At 46.2% G+C, this 26,115-nt stretch overlaps 1 protein-coding gene across 6 annotated transcripts; it reads right to left on the bottom strand.

Moving 5' to 3' along the window:
• Window positions 1-207: 207 nt before the first annotated feature.
• Window positions 208-16,912, bottom strand: ZNF671 (zinc finger protein 671). 6 transcript variants are annotated; one of them, XM_082607107.1, is made up of 8 exons: window positions 16,577-16,912; window positions 8,640-8,701; window positions 8,243-8,327; window positions 6,762-7,202; window positions 6,257-6,390; window positions 3,471-3,597; window positions 2,728-2,850; window positions 208-2,117 (listed from the first exon to the last, which is right to left on the bottom strand). In XM_082607107.1, the coding sequence occupies exons 6-8, from the start codon at window positions 3,502-3,504 to the stop codon at window positions 901-903; spliced, it is 1,374 nt and encodes a 457-aa protein (XP_082463233.1). In that variant the 5' UTR covers window positions 3,505-3,597; window positions 6,257-6,390; window positions 6,762-7,202; window positions 8,243-8,327; window positions 8,640-8,701; window positions 16,577-16,912; the 3' UTR covers window positions 208-900. The 6 variants fall into 6 exon arrangements, with proteins under 6 accessions (XP_082463233.1, XP_082463234.1, XP_082463232.1 ...); XM_082607108.1 differs by lacking the exon at window positions 8,243-8,327 and having other exon boundaries at window positions 8,380-8,701; XM_082607106.1 differs by lacking the exon at window positions 6,257-6,390 and having other exon boundaries at window positions 6,762-8,327.
• Window positions 16,913-26,115: the final 9,203 nt, after the last annotated feature.

Here is a 26,115-nt window from a genome sequence, read left to right as displayed (position 1 = left end):
TAGAAGGTCTTGGGTAGCAATGCAAACTGGGCCCAAAGTGGACAGCTATTCTTTGCCATCATGCTGTCCTCCCTGAAGCACAGAAAACCAAGGATTCCCACAAAATCTGTTCATGATTTCATGCTGGTAGAACACAGTTGTGTCCTCAACATACTCCACACAATGAACAGAACCCTCAAGATTAAAGGCAGCTCAGAGTAAGGACTTTATTATTCTACAAACGTGAGCAAATGTGGGGCACAGAGTTCCAGAGCTGCAGGACTTGGAGACTGTATACATCCACAATGAGACCAAGAAATCCACCAAGGTAAATCTCTGCAAGCTCCCTGGAGAGCCCATCTTATGAGCTGATTGTTTCCACACCTAAACCAGTCAAAGGGTGAAAATGAGGCCCCCTGTAGGCCACTCAGGCCAGTCATGACTCCTTCCAGGGACTGGGAAGACAGCAGAGGTCTGCCTGACTAAGCTTGTAACTGACACACCCTGTGGGACTTTGCCAGATGGGAACAGCAGGATGCCTTCTACCAACCGGGAAGGGGACTAGACAGTTTAGAATGTGCGCCACAGCTCCTGAAAGCACCTCACGTGCGTGGCACTCATCAGGAATCTTCCTGTTGTGGATGTTCGTATGTATGAGGTTTCACTTCTGACTGACAGCTCTCTCACAAAACCCACGTTCAGGGCTTCACTCTGGGGACAGCTGTTGGGTTGAACAAGGAGACAGCACATTCCCTGTACTCTAAAGCCTTTGTCCAGCATGGACTTCCTGTGCCGAATCAGGTTTGGCCTTTGGGTGGAGGCTTTCCCACATGTGCTGCACTCACAAGCACTGCTAGGTACTCTCAAGGGTACGGTAAGTTGGGAGCGCTGGCCAAAAGGCTTCCCACATTCACTGTACTCTCAGGGCCTTTCTCCAGTGTGAGTCCTCTGGTGGAGAACAAGTGTGTGTCTGCGGTTGAACTCCTTCCCACGCTCCCTGCTCTCAGAGGGCCTTTCTCCAGTGTGAACCTTCCAGTGCCGAATCAGGTTTGGCCTTTGGGTGAAGGCTTTCCCACATGTGCTGCACTCGTAAGGCTTTTCTCCAGAGTGAACTTTCTGGTGCTGAACGAGTTTGGAGATGCAGCTAAAGGCTTTCCCACATCTGCTGCATTCGTAATCACTGCTATGAATTCGCCAGTGTACGTTAAGGTGGGAGCTTTGGCTGAAGGACTTCCCGCACTCCCTGCACTCATAAGGCCTTTCTCCAGTGTGAGTCCTCCGGTGCAGAACCAGTGTGTGTCTGCGGTTGAACTCTTTCCCACACTCACTGCACACGTAAGGCTTTGCTCCTGTGTGAACCTCCTGGTGTCGAATGAGGTTAGACTTGCTGCTGAAGAATTTTCCACAGTTACTGCACTGGAAGAGCCTTTCACCTGTGTGAACTCGCCTGTGTTCAACAAGGCCGGAGACTTGTCTAAAGAACTTCCCACACTCCCTGCACTCATAAGGCCTTTCTCCAGTGTGAACTGTCTGATGTTTAAAAAGGTCACAGCTTTGGCTGAAGAACTTCCCACATTGGCTGCACTCATAAGGCCTTTCTCCAGTGTGGATTCTCTGGTGCCTTGCAAGTGTGTCTTTCCGAGTGAACACTTTCCCACATTCACTACATTTACGAAGCTTCTGTCCGGTGCTAAGGGCTCCCCCGAGCTCAGTGCTCTTACGGGGTTTCGTTCTGTCATGAATGTCCTTCTGGTGCCGAAGGCCAGAGGTGGCTGGCACGTCCACCCTGCCCTCACCGTGTATGTGGGTCTTCTCTGGCACAGAGATCCTGCAGCTCGTCGCAGTGTCCCTGCCTCCGTCCCTCCTGGACAACCTCGCTCCACTGTGCCGCCTGCGGTGCTGGTGAAGGTCTGCGCTGAACCACAACTGCGTCCCATGCGCCTCACATATATGTGGTTCCTGTCCGGTTTTCCCCCGCGGGTATTCAGTCAGGTGTAAGAGGTCTTTCAATAGTGGGCCAAACATGTTACATGGGTGTGTCTTCAGACCTGCCACAGGAGTCCTGGACTGTGACACTCCTTCTAAATAAACACTCTGCTCAGAGGAAACAGCCTCAGCCTCCACTCCACACCAACAACCTGAAAGCAGAGAAGTGCCCAATGAGATGTATGTGGACTTTGAAGGAGGGGACAACCCCATCAGAAATGTGTCTGACACACCGAGGATAAGTCCATGGGACTGTTTACAGGACAGAGAGGCAGGGATAGGTTGAGGAAGGGCCTGCTATGCAGTGCAGGGCCTCTGAAGGTCACAGAATGGGGTGGCCTCCTGAAGGCAAGGACATGAGGACAGAGGACAGAAAAGAGCAAACGGCTTCCAGTAGGACGTTGGCTGTTGGGACAGGCGAGTGCCAGGCAGAAGGGCACGCCCAGGCCCAGGAAACTCCAATCACAAGTGAGCAGCTGGTGGTCAAAGATTACTGAAGGATATGTGCACATCTCGTGACACATTAGGTGTAGGCCAATGTTGCAGACGAATGCAGAGTGAGCAGTAAGGGGGAATGGGTGCAAGGTGGATGCCAGGGGCTAGAAGTCAGACTAGAAATAAGTCACAGTGTCCAGAATGGGGAAGGACAGGTAGAAACACTGTGTGGCCACAGGCCTTGAAATCAAACACAGGTGGAAACAGTCAGTATCTCTGGATTTGAACCCAAACTTGACATCATGCCCTTCCTTGGTGTCCACTCACCAGGTCCAGGTCCCTTCTGAGCCTCTTTCTCTGTGGCTGGAGTCATATCCACCTGGGCAGGCATCCAGGGCTCCTCCCCTTGCTCCAGCTGCGTGACTAAATGTGATCTGGAGTATGCAATTCCTAAGGGAAACCCAGCACTGGTGAGTACTGGCTCAGAGCAACCCACCCTATGACAGACCACAAGTTAAAGAATAATAATTATTACTGGGACTTCCCTGGCAGTCTAGTGGTTAAGACCCTGTGCTTCCACTGCAGGGGGCACGGGTTCAATCCCTGGTCGGGGAACTAAGATCCTGCATGCCACACTGCTCAGCCAAAATAATAATAATTATTATAATTATTACAAAAAGAACCATGAAGGAAGCATCCAAGGGTCTCCATAAGTAGTGACTATGTGAGTGCCTGTAACTTCTGGTATAATGGAGCACCTGGAGGAGGGGGGGGCAGAACCTTGGGCACAGAGGTGTCATAACTCTAGACGGATTCACCGGCCCAGAAAGTGACCAAGACTGTGGGTTCCATTGGGAAAACTATGTCTCGTGACCCCCAAACCTTTGGCTGCGTGGCTTCGGGGCTGCTCAGTAAGAAGTGAGGACACGCCATAGAGCATAGCCCTGGCAGCCATGGCACCTACTCCAGGAAACATAGCAAGAAAGCTATGGTGGGAAGCTAAGTGTGGGGAGGACAGAGGGGTCCCTGCGGGAAAGGAGATGGAGATGGAGTTGGTGTGAGGGTCTTACCCAGGGAGGCTAAAAGTGCAAAGTTCTCCAGCATCACATCCCGGTACAGGAGTCTCTGATCCTCATCAAGGAGTACCCATTCTTCCCGGGAGAAGTACACAAACACGTCCTCAGAGATGGCACAGCCCTGCAAAGATGGGGACAGCAAGGTCCATGAAAAGTGTCTCAAGTGAGTATCCCCACTGTACGTACCCACAACAGTGTCCTGCTCACCCGTGTCCCGAGGTCCCCAAGTCAAACGAAGTACCAGGCATTGATACCATTGGTGCTTGCTCTCTCCTGACTACCCCCAGCAATCACTGTGTCAGCCCACAGCAACAAGCAGGTTGGGAGACAGATGCCATTTAAGCTCTGAGCCTGGCCCAGTTCCCCTGGGGAACCCCATAGCATACTCCCTGGACATACTTCCTAAACCTGGGCTCACTCTTTTTACTTAAGCCCCCAACAACAGAGTCCTAGGACCGTCAGTTTACACTCCCTCCTCTCCTGCACGTCACTCTTTGGACCACGCCTCCCTCACGTCTTCAGCTACCTACAACCAACTTTCTGGCCCACACCACAGACATCACCCTGGACTCCCCAGATGTCACTCTGCACACAGCATGGAGAGAACACTTGGCAATACAACCAGGATGCTATCTTGTCCCAAACCTCCAGTGGCCCCCACTGCCAAAGCCCCCATCCCTGCTTTAAAGCTCTCCCAATCTGGCCCTTTTCCGTTCTTCAAATCACAGGCGCCCAGAACCACAGGCACACCTAGTTACTCTGAGCCCTCTTCCATTTCTCAGTTGTTCACTGTACTAAGTTTCCTGTTACTGCTGTAACAAATCTCTAGTAGCTCGGTGGCTTAAATCAACTCAAAGTTATCATCGTACATCTGGAGGTTGTGAGTCCAAAATGGGCTTCACTGGGCTAAAAATCAAAATGTCAGCAGGATTGGGACTTCCCTGGTGGCACAGTGGTTAAGAATCCACCTTCCAATGCAGGGGGCCTGGGTTCGATCCCTGGTCAGGGAACTAGATCCCACATGCATGCTACAACTAAGAGTTTGCATGCCACAACTAAGGAGCCAGTGAGCCACAACCAAGGAGCCCACCTGCCGAAACTAAGACCAAAAAAAAAAAAAAAAAAAAAGATGTCAGCAGGATTATATTCCTTCTGGCAGCTCCACAGAAGAATCTGTTTCCTTAGCTTTTCTAGCTTCTAAAAAACCTGCTGCATCCTTGAGTCCTTGCCCCTTCCTCCCTCTGCAAAGTCAGCAATTATCATTCTGACATCTGTTTCATTCCTCAAATCCCCTTCTTTGACTCTGATCCTCCTGTGATTACACTGGGTCCACAGGAAAACCCAGGATAATCTGTCCATCTAATCACACATATAAAGTCCCTGTTGCAGGACTTCCCTGGTGGTGCGACGGTTAAGACTTCGTGCTCCCAATTCAGGGGGCCTGGGTTCGATCCCTGGTCAGGGAACTAGATCCCACATGCATTCTGCAACCAAGAGTTTGCATGCCACAACTAAGGAGCCATTGAACCTCAACTAAGGAGCCTGCCTGCTGCAACTAAGACCCAGCATAACCAAATAAGTAAACATTATAAAAAAAAAAGTCCCTGTTGCCATGTGAGATAACATGTCCAAAGCTTCTAGGGATTAGAAAATGGACATCTTTGGGAGGTCATTAAGCTGCTTATCACATACATGTTGTCCCCACACCAGTCACAACTTTCCTACACCTAATTATCTGAAAATTAACTTTACAACAGACCTCCCCATTTCAGTGGCTGGCATTTCCATCCTTCCAGCAGCTAAACCCAGAGCTTTGGGTCAGCTCTCCCTTACTTCCTTCTCTCACAATCCACTTCAGAAAATAAAATCAGCCCTAGTAAAGTAACAGCATGAGAACACAACCTCTTGTGCCACCTTCACAGCAATCACTCTGGTGCAGCCCATCAATGCTCATCTAGACTACTGCAGTAGTCTCCTCCCTGATTTCCCTGTGGTGTGACCATATATAAAAATAAAATTCTCACCTATAACCTCTGCAGCAACTGAACCAAAATGGTCAGAACTCTCATAAAAACTGCCTTCTTGGGACTCCCCTGGTGGCGCAGTGGTTAAGAATCCTCCTGCCAATGCAGGGGACACAGGTTCAAGCCCTGGTCCGGGAAGATCCCACATGCTGTGGAGCAACTAAGCCCGTGTGCCACAACTATTTAGCTTGTGCTCTAGAGCCCGCATGCCACAACTACTGAAGCCCGTGCCCCACAACAAGAGAAGCCACCGCCATGAGAAGCCCGTGCACTACAACGAAGAGCGGCCCCCGCTCACCGCAACTAGAGAAAGCCCATGTACGGCAACAAAGACCCAACGGAGCCAAAAAATAAATAAGTATATAAATTTATTTTTAAAAAAACCAAAACTGCCCTCTTCCCTTTTACACCCACTTCCAACTTAGGGGCCAATCAGCTTTCCCCCTCCCCTGCCCTTGAGCCTCAGCTAAAGGCAAGTGATGATGCCCAACTCACTTGCTATTAGCAAGCTCTGAATAAAGGGGAATAATTTCCACACCTAGCATCACCCTGTCTCCACCATCACTCTAGCCCTTCACTGTCTGTTCTCTCTGCTGCCAAAGGAAGCCTGCTCAGACTGTGCTCCACATTCCCCATGGCTCCCATCACCCTCAGAATAGAAGCCAAGACCCTCAGCTGGCCATTTCAGGCCTGAAACCTGTCCCCATGTTGTCTCCCCCAGAAAGGAAAGAGACTAATGGTTTGTCGGACACTCACAGCTCAGCTTCAACTCCAAGCATCTGAACATGCCTGGGATGCCTTTCATCCCTCATCTCTCTGGGTTCTACAGAAACCTCTCCATGGAACGATGGCTTAGACTGAGCCTGCCTTCTCAGAGCCTGCAGACACAACTGCTGGGACAGGGGAAAGCAAAGACATGTAATCCCACATATTGGGAAGGTGAGGGCTCAGCTGTCAGCTTGGCCACTGTCACTGGAGCCTGTGGGCAAAAGGGATGGGAACAGCCCATATCACACCAGGGGATGGAGGTGCTATTCCCGTCTCCAGGATTCTACACCCCCAGAAACGAGATGGGGCGCCGGAAGCTCTGCCCCAAAGTGAAGTGCTCACAGAAAAAGGCCCCTCTCCTGGGCCATGACTGGCAGAGAGCTGACACCTTGTGGCACTGAGAATTCTGGGTCCTGCAGTCCCCACCTCGACACCAGGTGCTGAGGGGAAGCCCGTGGTCAGAAGGTGGAATGCAAAGGAATTGAGCGCCTACTGTCTTAGCCTGCCAGTTGCTCCCAAGCCTCAGGCTGCATCTCACACCTCAGAGTCTCTGTAACTGGATGAGTTTGGTACCAAACCCGAGTTCGGCTGCTCGCCACTCAAAAAGCCAATACTCGACAAACAAGTGTTGGTGGAAAAGGAAAAGTTGCTTTATTCAGGAGGCCAGCGATCTGGGAAGCTGGTGGACTAATGTCCTAAGACTATGTCCAAGTTGCTGGTTAGGAGACAAAGGTTTTAAAGGCCATGTGAGGGAGGGGCTGCAGGGTGCATGATCCACTGGTGCTCAATTCTCAGACTGGTTGGCATCAAGGTGAAGTTTCGAGCATCAGCAATCTCCTGGTTTCAACCGTCTGGGGTCTACGTGCTTGTGGTCAGCAGTTTTCCTCCGGTGGGGGTCGGCTTCATATAAAATCTCCAGTGGGCGCTTCATATCCTGAGGGTGATACGACGCTAGCTGTTTTGGAGGTTCACAGCCTGCAAATCCCTCTGAATTTGGGACCCAAGGCCAGCAGTTTCACCTCCATGTTGTGAAATGTAAAATGAAGATAAAATCTCCCTTGCAGACCTCTGTGAAATTGTTTAAATATTCCTCAAACATAAACGTCCATTCTCTAAAACAGCAGAAAAAAACAGTGCCCACACCTTGGTGAGGTTACGAATCGAGTGCTTAAACCAGTGCAAAGTGCATGATTAGTGCTGGATGCATGGTCCTCATCATCACAAACCTGGGCTCTCAGGTACCCATGTGGTAGGAGGTGAGTCAAGGCTGCCTACTTGCAGAGTTATGGGCAGCGTCTATCAAAATTCACATACACATACCCTGAACCTACGAGTAGCCTTAAGAGGAATGATTTAAAATTTTACAGGGTGGCAGTGAACAATCTGTGCCACTTAAAATTATTTCAAGAAAAAAATGATTACACATACAGAATGACGTTATCAATTTCAGGTAGCCAGTTGCACTAGGGATATGTTCTAGACAAGATGATTCAAGATTTACAGTTTAAGAAATATTTTCCTGGGACTTTCCTGGCGGTACAGTGGTAAAGAATCCGCCTTACAATGCAGGGGATGAGGCTTTGATCCCTGGTCAGGGAACTAGGATCCCACATGCTGTGAGGCAACTAAGCCCATGCGCCACAACTACTGAGCTCGTGTGCCTCAACTAGAGAGCCTGCGCGCCACAACTAGAGAGAAGCCCACGTGCCGCAATGAAAGATCCCACATACCACAACTAAGACCCGACGCAGCCAAAAATAAATAAATAAATAATCTAAAACCCCCAAATTTTTCCCTCAGGAGTAAGTACAGCATAGGGTTGTAGCATAATTCTTCTATATCTTACTTTCAAATGCACAATCTTTGAACTTGCCTTAGAACCAATCATGTCATGTTTGGCTTCAAATTCAATGCAATCTAGCACATGGTGTCCAGCGTCTGACTTCACGGGCTGAGCTCTGGGGGGAGGCTTACCTGGGTTTGCAGCTGGTAACCCCATTACTGATTATAGTACCTTAGGCAGAAAGCCTCACTTCTCCAAGCTTCAGTCCCCTCATTTCTGAAACGGGGAAATAACAGTATTCACAGCACATGGTTTTGGGGATTATTACCTGGGGAATTACATGACATCCTCTGGTCATTCTTCCAACAGTGCTTCAAACTCTTCACAATGGAGGACAGAAGATGACTCCTGACCATCCACATTCTCTTGACTTGATTCAGAGGATTTCAGGTGCTCAATTCCTCCAGGAACCAGAACCTCACCCCCCACCCGACCTCCCCTCCCCCAACTATCCTCAGGTAAACTGGCTCCAGGTGGATCCGTGTAGTAAGTGGAAGCTCAGCCTGAATTCCCATGACTCAAGCTTACCAGATTCAGTCTCCAAAAGGATTCCACCACTTGATACTGGGGTCCAAAGTGAGCACTAAACCCTGGGAAGAGGGGAAAAGTGCAGTCACTGAATTCTATGGAAAAGATCGCTCCATTCGTTTAGGTCATCTTTAATTTCCCTCAGCAGAAGTGTTTTTGTAGATTTCAACTAAACTTTGAAGTTTTCAGTAATACTGAAAACATAACGTTGTAGTTTTCAATAAAATACTTAGGAATGGATATAATGAAAGAACATGTACATGTTTCATTATATTAATTCCTAAGTATTTTTTTATGCTATAGATTTGTAAATTTTAATCATTCAATTTTTGCTTTCTGTGTATCGTTAACATATAGAACACAGTTCATTTATGTCTATATCCCTGTCTGCCACACACACGTGTATTTATACATATATATGAAGAGAACGAGAACGTACACAGCACTTTACTACATTCAGTTACACTAGTGAGTCTTCTGCATCAATTGATATGAGTTTTCTTCTTTTTCTTTAGCCTGTTAATATGCTGGATAACATTCTTTGCTCTTCTAATATTAAACAAACCTGGCACCACTGAAAGAAATCTCTCTTGGTCATGGTATATAATTCTTTTTACACACTGCTGAATTTTATTTGCTAATACTACCTTAATGATATTTATGTCTCTTTTCATGAGGATAGTTCTACCAAAATTTTCAGATGTCTTACAATTTTCTTTACATTCTGTTTTCTTTAATTAATTAATTTTATTTACTTATTTTTGGCTGTGTTGGGTCTTCGTTGCCACGCGCAGGCTTTCTCTAGTTGTGGCGAGAGGGGGCTACTCTTTGTGGCGGTGCGCAGACGTCTCACTGCAGTGGCTTCGCTTGTTGGGGAGCACGGGCTCTAGGCACGCGGGCTTCAGTAGTTGCAGTACGCGGGCTCAGTAATTGTGGCTCATGCGCTCTAGAGCACAGGCTCAGTAGTTGTGACGCACAGGCTTACCTGCTCCGCGGCACGTGGCAGGCAGATTCTTAACCACTGCGCCACCAGGGAAGCCCATCTTTACATTCTATTATGTGTTCTGTAAAGACAGTTGTATTTGGTATGCAGTTCTAAAATATCAATGTGTTTTTATATCTTGTCATATGTCTGATAATCACCTTGATTCCTTCTTCCATTGATTGCTCCTATTTTGGTCATTTAGGTTGGAGTTGTATTTGTTGTTCTAACTAATGCGATTTCCTTCTATGCCCTGTGTGTTCATCCCTTGGCAGTTTTAGACATTGGAGATATAGTCTTTCACTCTTTAAATTTTGGCTACCATGGGCTTTACAGAATAGAAGCCTGCAATTCTAAAAGAAATATATTCATTAATTTTCGACACAATATATTTTGCTTGTTACTGATATTTAAATTGTTCTTGTGACTTCCCTGGCAGTCCAGTGGTTAAGACTCTGTGCTTCCAACACAGGGGACACAGGTTCAATCCCACATGCTGCATGGCGCAGCCAAAAAAAAGTTTAAAAAAATTATTCTTGCCTGTTTCACAAAAATATGCTCCAAATTTATCTTCTATTGGTTTCCTTATTTCTTTTACTCTTTGGTACTTAAAAGTTCTTTAAAATTTAAATGTCTGTGGATTTTCTAGGATATTTTAAAATTTCTAATTTAGTTTTGCTTTATTTAGAGAATATATTCTACACTGCTTCAATTTTAAAGCTTACTGAAAATTATTTTATGTCCCTAGCATTTGGTTTATCTTGGAGGAATGTGCCATGTGTACCTGAAAAGACTGTGTATTCTGCTATAGACTGGAGTAATGTTTTATACATATCTACTGAATCAAGTTAGCTGATGATATTGGTCATGTCTTGTATATCCTTACGGTTTTCCTGCCTATTCTATTAATTATTGAAAGAATTTTGAAAGCCTGTTCTCAGGCACAAATACATTTAGCATATTCATTCATTCATTCATTCATTCATGGCAGCACCACGTGGCTTGTGGGATCTTTGTTCCCTGACCAGGGATAGAACCTGTGCCGCCTGCAGTAGAAGCACAGAGTCCTAACCATTGGACCGCCAGGTAATTCCCCATTTAGCATTTTAAAATCTTCTTGATTTAAATTACTTGTTTAATAAGATGTCCCTTTGTTATCTTTGGTAATATTATTTTTCCTGAAGTTGACCTTTTCTTTTTTTTTTTTTTTTTTTTTTTTTTTGCGGTACACGGGCCTCTCACTGTTGTGGCCTCTCCCATTGCGGAGCACAGGCTCCGGACGCTCAGGCTCAGCGGCCATGGCTCACGGGCCCAGCCGCTCCGCGGCATGTGGGATCCTCCCAGACCGGGGCACGAACCCGTGTCCCCTGCATCGGCAGGCGGATTCTCAACCACTGCGCCACCAGGGAAGCCCTGACCTTTTCTTATATTAATATAACCTCTCCAATCCGCTTTTTAAAATAAATTTATTTATTTATTTATTTATTTATTTATTTATTTATTTATGGCTGCGTTGGGTCTTCATTGCTGCATGCAGGCTTCCTCTAGTTGCAGTGAGCAGGGGCTACTCTTCGTTGCAGTGTGCAGGCTTCCCATTGCGGTGGCCTCTCGTTGCGGAGCACAGGCTCTAGGTGCGCGGGCTTCAGTAGTTGTGGCTCACAGGCTCTAGAGCTCAGGCTCAGTACTTGTGGCGCATGGTCATAGCTGCTCCGTGGCATATGGGGTCTTCCCGGACCAAGGCTCGAACCCGTGTCCCCTGGACTGACAGGCAGATTCTTAACCACTGCGCCACCAGGGAAGTCCACCTCTCCAACCCTCTTATGGTTAATATTCATGTCTTATTTCATTCCATTCCTTTTAGCATATACTTATGTTTGTAATTAAGGATCATTTGTTATAGGATGCATGGAGTTTGCCCATGCATTTAATACAGTTTGACAATCTCTCCCTATAATTTAAATATATGAGATATTTAAAGCAAAAAAAACTGAAAAAAAGTTGTGGGTACAAATGTATAACTTACTCACTCTTATCTATCTTCTTAGAAAGGGATAAATCAATGAATAAGCATATAAATGGTATCAAAAATATAACATTCAGGGCTTCCCTGGTGGCGCAGTGGTTGAGAATCTGCCTGCCAATGCAGGGGACACGGGTTCGAGCCCTAGTCTGGGAAGATCCCACATGCTGTGGAGCAACTGGGCCCATGAGCCACAGTTACTGAGCCTGCGCGTCTGGAGCCTGTGCTCCGCAACAAGAGAGGCCGCGATAGTGAGAGGCCCGCGCACCGCGATGAAGAGTGACCCCTGCTTGCCACAACTAGAGAAAGCCCTCACACAGAAACGAATACCCAACACAGCCATAAATAAATAAATTTAAAAATTCATGACATATGTCAATATTAAAAATAATAATACTATAATATTCAGAAGATACACATTCATCTTAATTTTACACTGTTGAACATTTGAAAAATTACATTCACAAAGGGAAAAATGAAGCCACAACACAGATCACAAGTTTTATGAATTCTCTATGAATATATGTATATTTGTTTACTAGAGCAGTGTAATAATATGATTTATAACAATAAATACATATTTGCTTTTAATGTTTTATTTTTTAAATAAATTTATTTATTTATTTTTGGCTACGTTGGGACTTTGTTACTGTACGCGGGCTTTCTCTAGTTGCGGCAAGTGGGGGCTACTCTTTGTTGTGGTGCACGGACTTCTCATTGCAGTGGCTTCTCTTGTTGTGGAGCACGGGCTTCAGTAGTTGTGTCTCGCGGGCTCTAGAGCGCAGGTTCAGTAGTTGTGGCGCACGGGCTTTGTTGCTCTGCAGCATGTGGGATCTTCCCGGACCAGGGCTCGAACCCGTGTCCCCTGCACTGGCAGGCGGATTCTTAACCACTGTGCCACTAGGGAGGTCCCTGTATTTGGTCTTTGTCCAGGTTTTGGGCACAGAACTCCTAAAACCTTAGGTATTTCCTAAGTGAGAAGAGCAATAAAAATGCCCTTATGAGGTTACTTTGGGAAACCACAAACGGATGGTGGGGCTGGTTTCCAGGAGAACCAACCACATGATTAGAGGGTTGGAACTTTCAGTCCTACCCCCTGACCTCTGAGGGGGTGGAGCGGTTGGAGACTGAGTTCAGTCCCCAGTGGTCAAGGATGTAATCAATCGTGCCTAGGAAATGAAGCCTCCAGAAAACCCCAAAAGAATAGGGTTCAGAGAGCTTCCAAGTTGACGAGCACACAGAGGTGCAGGAAGGGCAATGTGCACAGGAACTCTGCACCCTTTCCCCATACCTTTCCCTGTACGCACCTCTTCCATGTGGCTGTGCCTGGGTTATATCTTTTTATAATAAACTGGTAATCTGGTTAGTAAAATGTTTCTCTGCGTTCTGTGAGCCACTCTAGGAAAACTGATTGAACCCAAAAAGGAGGCTGTTGGAACCTCCAATCAGTTCAGAAGCCCAGGTGAAAACATGGACTTAACGACTGGTGTCTGAAAGTGTGTGTGGGGTGGGGGGAGTCTTATGGGACTGAGACCTTAACCTGTGGGATCTGATGCTATCTCTGGGTAAACAGTGTCAGAATTGACTTGAATTATAGGACACTCAGCTGGCGTGAGAGAATTGCTTATTGGTGTAAGAAAACCCACCCATACACAACGGAATTGGTGAGACCATAATCTTTAGCAGCCTTTCTCAAATGGGGTTCCATGAGATAATTTGTTCCCACAGAAAATGATTTCAGTGGATACTGTCTTAAATACCCCAAGGAAAGTACATGCCTAGGACCAGTCTAAATGCATAGAAGAATAATCAGTTCACTACCTACAATGGATTCCTTGGGAAACTAATGCTTACTTCTCTCATAAAATCAATTGGATAGAGTATACAAAGGGAGAATAATATAGGAATTTCAATAACACAAACTATCTTTCCTGGCTGTTTTGTAGCTCATGAAGAAAATCAGAATAATATCACCCCAAAGTATGCCTCTTTGACATAAAAATTATTTTGAGTTGAAGGCAGTGAGAAACAGCAAACACAGAAAAAGCTCCCCCTTTTCTACCTAAAGGCAAGATATAAATTCTCCTTTTATTGGAGACAGATTATCAGCCCAGAGACTGGCACCAAAGGAATCTGCAACCAAACCACACAATATTAGTTTTCTCCCCCGTATTTACCTTCTCAGTTTGCTGCCCTTGGAAGCCTAAAACTGCTTTTCTTCGTTTTGTCATTTGTCTACAAATTTACTCTTCTTTGTCGAAGATACTAATATAAACTAGAATTCTAAGCCACCAAGTCCAGTTACTTTTGGTTTAGGTTTCTCCCATGTGTTGTGTGCTGCACATATTGATATACTGTTTTTCTCATTAGTCTGTTTTTTTCTTAAAGAGACCCAGCTGAAAACCTAAGATTGGCAGAGATAGAGTTTTGCCTCTCCTACACTCATTAAAATTACAAATAGTATACAGAAGTGTGGGCAGAAACATTTCCTGTGTTGGGACAACTTATGTTAGAGGAATTCTTTGGTAGGAACCTCCTGTGAGGCAAGAAGCCTGTCCTTGGAGCATTTAGTCAAAAACAAGGAGAGGGACTTCCCTGGTAGTCCAGTGGCTAAGACTCTGCGCTCCCAATGCAGGGGGCCCGGGTTCGATCCCTGGTCAGGGAACTAGATCCCACAAGCCGCAACGAAGATCGAAGATCCCGCCACAACTAAGACGCGGCGCAACCAAATAAATAAATAACAAAGACGAAAACACAAGAAGGCACCCCAGTGTTCACTGCAGCACTATTCACAATAGCCAGGACATGGAAGCAACCTAAATGTTCATCAACAGAGGAATGAATAAAGCTGTGGTACATATATACAATGCATTACTCAGCCATAAAAAGGAACGAAATGGGTTATTGGTAGAGATGTGGATGGACCTAGAGACTGTCATACAGAGTGAAGTAAGTCAGAAAGAGAAAAACAATTATTGTATATTAACATATATATGTGGAATCTAGAAAAATGGTATAGATGATCTTATTTGCAAAGCAGAAATAGAGACACAGACTTAGAGAACAAACGTATGGGCACCAAGGGGGGAAAGGGGGTGGTGGTGGGATGAATTGGGAGATTGGAATTGACGTATATACATTATCGATACTATGTATAAAATAGGTAACTAATGAGAACCTGCTGTATAGCTCAGGGAACTCTACTCACTGCTCTGCAGTGACCTAAATGGGAAGGAAATCCAAAAAAGGGGGCACATATGTCTACATATAGCTGATTCACTTTGCTGTACAGTAGAAACTAACACAACATTGTAAAGCAACTACACTCCAATAAAAATTAATTAAACACACACACACACACACACACACACACAAGCTGGGACAATCTATCATATGGCATTTGAGGGATTTTGTGGCTTTGGCAAGACTGAGTAAAGTGGAATCACTCCTGGCACTGGAGGAGCTTTTCAGTGTGTTTCTCTTAGAACTGGTTGTTCAAAAGCAAGGGTAACTGTCATCAGACAGCGATTTTACGACACTCCATCTTCTGCTGCCAGGCCAGGTTCCTTGTGCCCTACAAAGCATTCTCCTCATGCAGACACTGGACAAACAGAATGCCCCTCCTTTGTGGAGGGAAGTCTCAGAAATGCCCACCCTTTCTCCCCCCCCCACCTCCATCCACAGCCCTCCCCTCTCACCCCAAGGACCATTTGAAATAACATACTTAAGATTGCTATCCATGGGACCTCCCTGGTGGCGCAGTGGTTAAGAATCAGCCTGCCAATGCAGGGGACACATGTTCAATCCCTGGTCTGGGAAGAGCCCACATGCTGCGGAGCAACTAAGCCCGTGTGCCACAACTACTGAGCCTGCACGCTAGAGCCCACGAGCCACAACTACTGAGCCCACGTGCCACAACTACTGAAGCCTGTGCGCCTAAAGCCTGTGCTGCGCAACAAGAGAAGCCACCAGAGTGAGAAGCCTGCGCACCGCGACAAAGAGTAGCCCCCACTCGCCACAACCAGAGAAAGCCCATGCGCAGCAACGAAGACCAAACGCAGGCAAAAATTTTAAAAATAAATAAATTTATATAAAAAAAAAGATTGCTACCCCTAAATCTGATCTCCAGGCCTTGACCTAGTCCAGACCACTCTCTACACCCTGTGGACATCTCCAACCCAGCCCCTTCTCCAGAACGCCAGACATTCCAGTCCAGCTGCTCATGTGACACCTCCACTCTGGGATATCTCAAAATCAACCATGTCCACTCTGAAACCTGCTCCCTAGTTTGACTTCCTGATTTCCATTTTCAAAATGTCCATTAAAAAAAAACCAAAACAAAAAAATTTTAGACTTGTTTTTTCACTATCAATCACAGCCTCATCTGATGCAGGAGGAAATGTTGGTGGTATCTTTAAAATATATCCAGAACCTGATCACTTCCCCCTCTCCTGGCTCTCGAGTCCATCCACCGTCAAAACATTTCTTGAAGCCGCTGCAGCAGCCTCTTTATCAATCTCCACGCACCCATCCTCACATTCCCTGCCCCAACCTAATCTGTTTCGCCCAGCGCAAAATGTGGGATACTTTTAAAATCTCCACTCAGATCAAGTACTCCTTCTATTCGAAACTCTTATGGCTCCCAGAGTCCTCAGAATGAAAGTACTACTCCTCAACCCAGGTGTGACTCCTCACATCCTGCTCGGATCCCCGATCTCCCCAATGCCTCTGGCTCAGTCCGACCTCCAAGCCTTTGCACCTGTCGGTCCCTCTGCCTGTCCCTCTCTCACACGCGCCATCACACTGTCAGAAACAGGGACCCCACAATCCCAGACACCGGGCCTGGGCTGCAGGCATGGGAGCAGGCGCCCCGCACTTGGGGCTTTAGTGTCTGGTGGGGTGAGGGCGCTGAGGGCCCGGAGGAGGAGCGTGTACCTGAGGGGGGTCCCTCAGCGCAGCCGCCGCCATCAGGGTCTGTGGGCGGAGCGCGCCGGGAGAGGCAGGCATCCGGGTTGAGGACGTGGATACCGCGGTCCCAAGCCCCGCCCCGGCGGCGGGGTCACCGCAGGCGTCGCCACCGCCGAACCTCGTCTCGCCTCCGAGCGGGGGGGACAACGCCTCCTCACGCGTCTTCCCTATTCCTCCACCCTCGGTCCAGACCAAGCATTCAAGAGCCCTCTAGCGCGTAGATCCTCACAAGAACCGACAAAATGTCTGGTTGCGCCTAAGATGCCGGAAGTCCCGCTCCGACGTCTTCCGCACGCACGGAAACGCCCCTCTCCCGGGCCTTCATTGGACGTGTGGCGCAGAGCCTTCTGGGTAATGTAGTTCTTGGTGAGCTATCGGCCTAGGGACAGGTTCAGGGCCTGGGCCTGGGCTCTTGGGGAAAGGCTGGGTACCACAAGAAGGGGTTTGTAAGTGGTACCCCTAATTCCCGAGGATGGGGCAGGGCTTAGCTCCTCTTCAAGGGCCCGCACGCAGATTCCATGGATTGCTGTCTGCACTAATTAAAGAAATGTTTGGAGTCATATTATTTCAGATAGTCAGGAAAGCTGCAAAACCAAAAGGACACACCACACCAAGTTTCTCTCATCCATTCATACCTAGGAGCTAGTAACCATTACTTTGTTGCCTTTTAAATACATTCTGGGGACTTTCCTGGTGGTCCAGTGGGTAAGACTCCACTCTTCCAACGCAGGGGCCCTGTGTTCCATCCCTTGTCAGGGAACTAGATCCCACATGCATGCCACAACTAAAGATCCCGCGTGCTACAACTAAGACCTGGCGCAGCCAAAACAAATAAATAAAAATTTTTTTAATGTTAAAAAAAATACATTTGGACTGAAGCTTTATGTTCAGTGTTGTTACTTTCAGTTCTGGTTAGGGACAAAAGAGGAAATATTCCAGACAGGGCATGGAGTGGAAGAAGAGAGAGGGATGTTGAGGTACTCTGGAGCCAGTAGATAGATTTCCTCAGAAAACTTTTCTCCTGCCTGTATAATCAGTGATTGTATTCATCCCAGGAAGCAGCACTTTTTTCCAGGTAATATTTCTTACTTGGTATACTGAGACGGGATGGGACCTGGGACCCTTTGCTGCAGTGCTGAAGTTCTTGCACCTGGACACACCTCTCCTCAAGCAACAAAATACGAAGAAACTGTATGGGGCTGAAAATAACTGCGTGCATGCGCGGTGGGGCAAATTCTGGAACCAAAATATACAAAGAGACCAAAAAAATCCAACTGCCACTTTTGAAGGGCCTGGAGCAAAAACAGGGTGTTGGAAGCAAGAGCAGGGTACTGTGCAAGCCCCCCTGCACACAGCACCACCTAAGGGGTGGGAAAAACACCTAAATCACCCCTCCAGCCAGACCCCAGAACAGACCCCTTCCCTCACCCCATATAAGGAACAAGCTTGCTCCCCCTTGGGGAGCCGGCAAGCAAAGGAACTTGTTGTTTGTTCTCGCTGCACCCTGCTGCAGCAGGGGCTCCAATAAAGCCTTGCCTGAATTTCTTGTCTGGCCTCTAGTCAATTTCTATTTATTGGGGAAGGCCAAGAACCCTGGTCTGTAACAATACCACCATATATAGAATTGCTTTTAACATCTGAGACCTCTTAGAAAAGAAGTGCTACCATTTGAATGCTATTTCCTGCCTGAACAGTGACCATCATCGTCACATTGGGAGCTTGAGCCCAAAATGGGTCACATGAACCCTGAGATAAATGTTTAGGACACCATGAGGTCATCTCCTTGCTGTGAAGTGATCACCAGGGGTGTGCACCAGGGATCTGCACAGGGAGTTGAGATTACCAGTGAAAAAATTCCCGAGAGTCATTGATAATGATTCTGCAGCTATTTGAAGAGAGTGGAGAAAATAGCTCTGAGGAAATATTTACAGTAGCTGTAAAAAGATAATTTTGAGCCTGAGTACTGAAGTATGAGAACTGAGAGAATGAAGCTGAGCAGATAAAGGGTTTATTCATGAGGCAGCCAAACAAGGAGACAGAACAAATCACAAATCCATCTCCCTGAAGGTGAGAGGCTCTGGATACTTATGGGATAAACCTGAGGTGTGGGGAGCATGGGGAAAGGTGATTAGAGATAAGAAAAAGGTGAAGTAATCATGGTTTTGTACAACAAAGCTACACGCTTCTCCATGGGACTCATGTTCAGAAAATGGCGAGGTTAGCATGTTCTAAGGGTGGAGTCTTTGGCCCTCTGATGTCAACTGGTAACTGATTGGATAACTCGTGTGTGCCCAGTTGAAGAGTTTGTTGTCCCAATCAGTCTTGACTGGCTCAAGCTTGAACTGGACCCAGCTGACTCCAAGTTCGTGAAAAAAAACTCCGGCAAACATCTTAATTGTTTAGGCCGTGTGATGCTTGGATGACATTCAAGTTTTTATAGAAACAACTGAAGCAAATTTGATCAGTGAAGGCATTTTACAGTTCAGTATTTATTAAGCAAGTTATAGTTTAATGGATCTAACTGACGACTCCTCTCAGTTTCGATAGTAGCTATGTGTTTTGTGCAGGTTTCAGCCTATTGATAACCAATGTCTCCCTTGCCTGTATTGACAGTGACTGTGTCCTACTCAACAAGGAACACTGTTTAATCCATATTGTATATCTTACTCCACAATATTCCTCTTCCCTAATCATCCCAGGGCCAGGCTCCAGGCAACTAGAGATCACCCCTGTGCCCCAAGTCTCACCTGAGTTATTCAAGCACCCAATCTTAAACTGTTTACTCTGCCTTTACCTTCCTTTGCCTTGAAACCCCATAAAGGATCTGGCATAGACTTTCCCCTCCCTCCTGTCTTCTGCCTCCTGACAACTCTGGTGTTTTTCCCTGGGACATTGGGTGGCATATGGTAACAGCTCCCCTCTGGACACTGTGAGCAAAATAAACTTCTTCCTTCCAAACCTCATTCTCCCTTACTTCTGTGGCCACAGCGACATTACTGTACCATACCCAGCATTTCTATTTTTAGAACAAGTGTCCTCATGAAGAGAATGGTTTAGTTTGGGACAGGAGGAGACCCCCATGATGCTCAGGGATTACTAGCAACACCATCTGAGGTCAAAAGTTCATGAATAACAGGAGTAAAACCAATGAATCACCAAAGCAGTAATTTATGAAAGTTTATTGTACACACACCAAAAAGACAGTATGCAAACGAGGAACACTCATACCAAAATGTAGTATGAGATGCAGGGGTATATCGTTACAAAGCAACTTAGATAATGAGAAAGCAGGGACTGTTTATTCGTCTTAGTGATTGCTTGTGGTATTAGAATTTTCTTTTTGTGTGTGTGTGTGTGTGGTATGTGGGCCTCTCACTGTTGTGGCCTCTCCCATTGCGGACGTGCAGGCTCAGTGGCCACGGCTCACGGGCCCAACCGCTCTGCGGCATGTGGGATCCTCCCGGACCGGGGCACGAACCCGTGTCCCCTGCACCAGCAGGCGGACTCTCAACTACTGCGCCATCAGGGAAGCCGTAGAATTTTCTTAAATGATAGGAAATTGGTTAGTGGTTACCTCATACCAACCTTGAGAAACAATTCAAGTTTTGCTTATAATTTCTGAAGGCATAAGCAAGAAATGACCCAGGACAAATTAGTCTTGCAAAATAAACTAAATTAAGCTTTTTTTAATAAGATTAAACTGGTTTTGTCTGCTCGGGGAATTTTCAAGGCTCGTCTCTGTTTTTTATTTTAACACTGGGAAAGCTCTACCTCTTGCTGGCAATCGTGGGCACTACTTTGGGTTTTTTTTGTTTTGGTTTTCGGTTTAATATTTATTTATTTATTTAGTTAGTTAGTTAGTTAGTATTTATTTTTTACTGCGCCGGGTCTTAGTTGTGGCCTGCAGGCTTCTTAGTTATGGCATGATGCGGGATCTAGTTCCTTGACCAGGGATTGAACCTGGACCTCCTGCATTGGGAGCTTGGAGTCTTACCACTAGCCCACCAGGGAAGTCCCGTGGGCAATACTTTGTGAGGCTCTGCATTGTCTGTTCCAAGTGTGACCTTCTCTTCCTACCCTAATTTGCTGGGTCTGTGACAACTCTGCAGGTCCTGGCCCCGGTCAACGCTTGGCAGGGGTAAGGGGACGAATAGTCAATGCTATCTCTCCCCATCATGCAAGTCTGCCTGGACAAACTGACTGATTATTCATAAAGGCTCCCGGGAGCAGCAGAAGCTGACAGCTCTGCTCCTAAACCAGGCTCACCAGCTGTCAGGCTTGAGCTGAAAACCTGGTGTTGGGGGTGTGGTAACTGGGAGACCTCCCTTGAGATCGACAGCCTCTCAGCTGTAGCTTGCCTTCACCTCCGAAGTGACAAAATACATCCTTTCCAGGATGCCCATCGGGTACATCAACAGCTTTGTCATCACACACAATCCTTGCAGACAGGATCATCATTGTACTCACCTTTCTCCAGGAGCACAGGTATGACCTTACATTGAGGACATCTACCTCCAAGAAGACTTATTTGACACACTCATCATGGACATACAAGTCCAACATCTTTTAGTACTTTTGTTTGTTTGTTTGTTTTTTGTTTTTTGCAGTACACGGGCCTCTCACCGTTGTGGCCTCTCCTGTTGCGGAGCACAGGCTCTGGACGTGCAGGCTCAGCGGCCATGGCTCACGGGCCCAGCCGCTCCACGGCATGTGGGATCTTCCCGGACCGGGGCACGAACCCGTGTCCCCTGCATCGGCAGGCGGACTCTCAGCCACTGCGCCACCAGGAAAGCCCTTTTAGTACTTTTGATGGCAACATATTCTTACTTATAAATTTTACTTCCAAACTGAAATCAGCAGCCACTCCCATTTGTGCCCTCAGAGATTCCTGCACTAAAGAAACTTCAGTAACCCCATCTCATGCCTCGTCGAGTCTCTGGACAACGTATGATAGTCATTAGTTACCCCTGAGCTTCTGATGAAAAAAATCTAGCCCTCCTTAACTCTATAAATAAATCATTAAAACAATAAAACAACAAATGACTAGTTACCCATTGGGCTCTCCCAGAAACAGAAACTCTCTAGACCCTGAGCACGTGATTCTCCATACCAGTGGTTCATCATATTTTGGGTCATGGAAACAGCACAACACAAACTTGCACAGCTACCAAGGCCTCCTCAAGATAGGATGTTTATTGCAGGGCCCAGCAGTAAGGCCAGGTAAGAATCACGGAATTGGAAATATACCAAAAGTAGGCAATACTCAATTCGAGAATCATTTGGGTTTATTGCACACAATTAGCACAAAGTAGGAAAAATAGAAAGGGATTAACATCCACTATGTCTGTGAAGGAGGTATCTTAGCACCAGCAGCTGTCTCCAGGTCTGCAACTGGTCTCGCGACAAGAGTGAGTGGAAGGTCACCTTCTGCTCCGACAGGGCTCTGGCAGTGTCTGTCTTTAACAGTTCACAGCAGTGTGGAGTGGGGTCCTCCAGCGAAGAGGCTTCAAGTCGTTCAGTTCAGTGGTTTCTTTTCTTTCTTTCTTTTTCTTTCCCTTTCTTTCTTTCTTTCCTTCCTTCCTTCTCCCTTTCTCTTTCTTTTTATTTTTAAATTTTTTGGCTGCACCATGAGGCATGTGGAATCTTAGTTCCCTGACCAGGGATTGAACCTTCATCCCCTGCATTGGAAGCATGGAGTCTTAACCGCTGGACCGCCAGGGAAGTCCAGTGGTTTCTTTTTAAGGAGTCTGTCAGTTGGTGTAATGGTTATGCCCCAGGAGGTCTCGTCTCTATCATTTGCTTTTTCTGTCTCAGTGAGGTACACTGTCAATCAAACTTTTTATCTGAAGTAACACTAGCGGTCCCACAGCAGATGTTTCAAAACAACTAACATGGAAGTTCACATTGGCCACTGCGAATTCTTTTTCAACTACTTAACATACAATATAATAGCTTAAATCCTATAAGTTTCACCCAAGGTGGGTAGGAATCGTATTCTCAAGCACCAGCCAGAGAATCACAATGCAGCCTCCTGGGGCTCTGGAGGAAGTCCGTACCATCTGCAGGACAGATTTATACGTCATTTTGAAACAGCTCCTGATGGATCACTGTGCCAGAATAAGAACAGAACACTTGAGTAGGGGGCATCAGATATCCATGCATCCAGAACGACCCACTATGAGGGTCGTTGGTCTATTGGACCAACCAAGTCATGAAGTCTAAGGACCCTGATTGGACCAACCAAGTCATGAAGTCTACAGACACTGCTGTATTCCATTATAAGGTAGAAATGTACAGCCAGGATTGAGCCAGATCAGGTCTGGAGAACACAACTAGGTTGCATAAATAGGTAGTTGAGACCCCACCAACATGGTAACAACTCACTTTCATGGCTGTCTGGGTGCCCTGCACAGCCAGAGGGAAGAGGAGAAAGCTTGAGCTGGGGTTCTGCTTGGCTCATTTTGCTTTATGGGTGCACGTAAAATCGACAGTGACTGCATCACAGCCACATTCAGGTTGTCCCTGAAAGATAATGGAGTAGAAACGTTTTTTTCCAATGGGTTATGCTATGATCGGGCCATCCATTTTGTGTGGAAGAATTGTTATTCAAAGGTGACCATATATATAGATTCCAGGATAGCAGCCAATGATCTGCCCTGGTAAGGAAGGAAAAGTTGAGAAGATTGTTGAAAGGAGGTCTGCAGTAGAGACATATGGATGTATTTATGGAACTGTGCACACAATAGGCAAATTTTGTATGAATTATTAAAATTCACCAAAGTATATCACTAACAATGTCAAACAGGGACTTCCCTGGCAGTCCAATGGTTGAGACTTCACCTTCCAATGCATGGGGTGAGGGTTCGATCCCTGGTTGGGGAACTAAAATCCCACATGTCTCGTGGCCAAAAAACCAAAAACATAAAACAGAAGCAATATTGTAACAAATTCAATAAGGACTTTAAAAACATGATCCACATCAAAAAAATATTTAAAAAAAACTAATGTCAAACAACAATCACATCCAATTTCTGGACCTTGGGACTAGGACATTGTACTGACTGTTTCTTCTCCGTGGATCCTTTTTTCTTTTTTTTTTTTTTTTTGGCTGAGCTGCATGCCTTGTGGAATCTTAGTTCCCTAACCAAGGATTATTGAACCCATGCTCTTGGCAGTGAGAGTGCAGAGTCCTAACCACTGGACCGCCAGGGAATTCCCTTCCTCCCCTCCTTTAACTGTGTGCTCAAATATCATCTCCTTATGAGAACAGCCCTCTGTTTCCTACTGAAATCTTCCTGACTCCACATTCTTGTTATTCCTTGGTGCTGATCTTTTTTTTTTTTTTTTTTGCATTTCTACCTGTCACCTTATAATTTACTATAATATGTAGCATTTTCTTTGTGACTTATTGGTTACTTTCCTCAATAAAGGCTTTTGAAGGACACTACAGGAGGACACAGTTCTTTCTTCACTGATATATAACACACATCTAGATCTGTCTCTGAAGCTGGTGAGATGTTCAGTACATGTTTTTAAAGCAATGAAACAGCACAAGGTGGTAGCTTCCTTCCACACTTTCACCTCTTTCTACTTTCATTTGATTATTTCTTTCCCTCCAAGTTTAATTCTCCTTAAGCTTCTCATGAGTGAAAAAAAAATACACTTTGTAAAAACAAGAACTTCTCAGTAGCCAAATTTCCAGCATAGTCATGGGCTCAACTTAATTCTTTTACAATTTAGAACTCAAGGTTCTCTGCTTACCACCTGAAGGTTCTGCCCCAATTTCCAATGTGTATGGGGGAGGGGTGGATTTCCACACAATACCAACCAATTCTCCGACACTAGCTGGGTGTCCCGCAATTTAACAATTCTGACGCTGTCTAACCTGAGATAGCATCAGATTCCAAGGTTAAGGGCTCAGTCCTACAAGACTGACCCTCGTAGGACCCCCCCCCCCACAACCCGACTTCAGACACCAATTGAAAGTCCAGGTTGTGACTGTGATGCTCCAAAGACAATGGTCAAGGACAAAGGACAACCCTACCTGAAAAAGTTTCAGCGTCACATAACCTACCAGGCTCTTGTCACTCTCCCCGCCATGTTGTGATGGTTACGAAATTCCTGAGCCCACCTGGGCGACGGGACCTGTTCCTCTCTTGTCCCAAGTAAGGAAAGGCATCTGCCCTGTCCCACTCCCACCCTACAGAAGGAAGGCATATGGGCCTTGACCAATGAGAAAACGAAATTTTCACCTTGGACCATTCCTTTTTCCTCTGGCTATAAAAACTGACTAACAGCACATGTTTGGGGTCGGCTCTCCCAGACTACTCTGAAGTCGGCCCACTATTCTGGCAGCAACCATTCCCTCTAACAAATTCTATCCTCTTTACATTCTGCCTTGTGTCTGGAAATTCTTTTCCAACCCGCGTTCGGACCACGACAGTAACCTGTGCTTCTCATGATCTGTGCTTCTTCTCTTCTGTGAGCCTCTTTCAAGGTGTTAATGTAATCTTGAATTACCCACATTACATAACTCATTTATTCATCCCTTTTAAAATTACATACGTGCAGGACTTCCCTGGTGGCACAGTGGTTAAGAATCCACCTACAAATGCAGGGGACACGGGTTCGAGCTCTGGTCAGGGAAGATCCCACATGCTGCGGAGCAATTAAGCCTGTGCACCACAACTACCAAGCCTGCGCCCTAGAGCCCACGAGCCACAACTACTGAGCCCGTGTGCCACGACTGCTGAAGACCGCACGCCTTCAGCCCATGCTCCACAAGAGAAGCCACTGCAAATGAGAAGCTCATGCACTGCAACGACACTTGCTGCAACTAGAGAAAAGCCCGTGTGCAGCAACAAAGACCCAACGCAGCCAAAAATAAATAAATTAACTAATTTTTAAAAATCCCATGATATTTCCCCAGAGCTATTTCTGACGTTATCTTTGAACAAATGCCTCAATACTATTTCTAATTTCCTGATATTTGCATTTCAAACTGTTTTTCTGAGATAATCTCAATTCCCCTTGCAGAGCTGTACCTGCAATCACTGGAGAATGATAATCACTTACCAGCAACAACATGAGATCATGGGGTTCAGATGTTCCCTTAGCAGATGAAACCAAGAGCAGTTATCAATTAGTTCCCTGAAACTCTAACTTGTTTTATAAATAATATCCTGTAACCTGCCTTCACTGACTAAACTTGCTTTAATTGTTTTTGCAAATTACATACCCTCCAAGCTTCACCTAGCTTAGACAATATATCACAAAACCTTATAGATAACATCTCCGAGGTATGGGTTGCTATGGTAACAGTTCCTTAAATTGTTGTTCAGAAACATGCAGTTAGTCCTGTCCAGTTCAAACTGGTCAAGACCACTAACCATTCAACTGGGCCTGTGTGAGTGTCCACCCTTAGATCATGCTAATGCCACCATTTTCTGAATATGCTTCCCATGAAGAAGCATGTAGCTCAGATATGCGTGTGCAGAACACAGATT

This window comes from Mesoplodon mirus, assembly GCF_964341445.2.
Source record: "Mesoplodon mirus genome assembly, chromosome: 19".
NCBI classification, from domain to species: Eukaryota; Metazoa; Chordata; class Mammalia; order Artiodactyla; family Ziphiidae; genus Mesoplodon; species Mesoplodon mirus.
This window is presented reverse-complemented; position numbering and strand designations above follow the sequence as displayed.

What these genes read in the sequence shown, in the direction of transcription:
- ZNF671 (XM_082607105.1), bottom strand. Translation starts at nt 16,648, where the DNA reads ATGCCTGCCTCTCCCGGCGCGCTCCGCCCACAGACCCTGATGGCGGCG. An exon ending in CGCTGAGGGACCCCCCTCAG is followed by an intron (nt 3,598 to 16,576) that starts GTACACGCTCCT and finishes CCATCTTTGCAG; the next exon opens with GGCTGTGCCATCTCTGAGGA. An exon ending in TCAGAAGGGACCTGGACCTG is followed by an intron (nt 2,118 to 2,727) that starts GTGAGTGGACAC and finishes CTCTGCTTTCAG; the next exon opens with GTTGTTGGTGTGGAGTGGAG.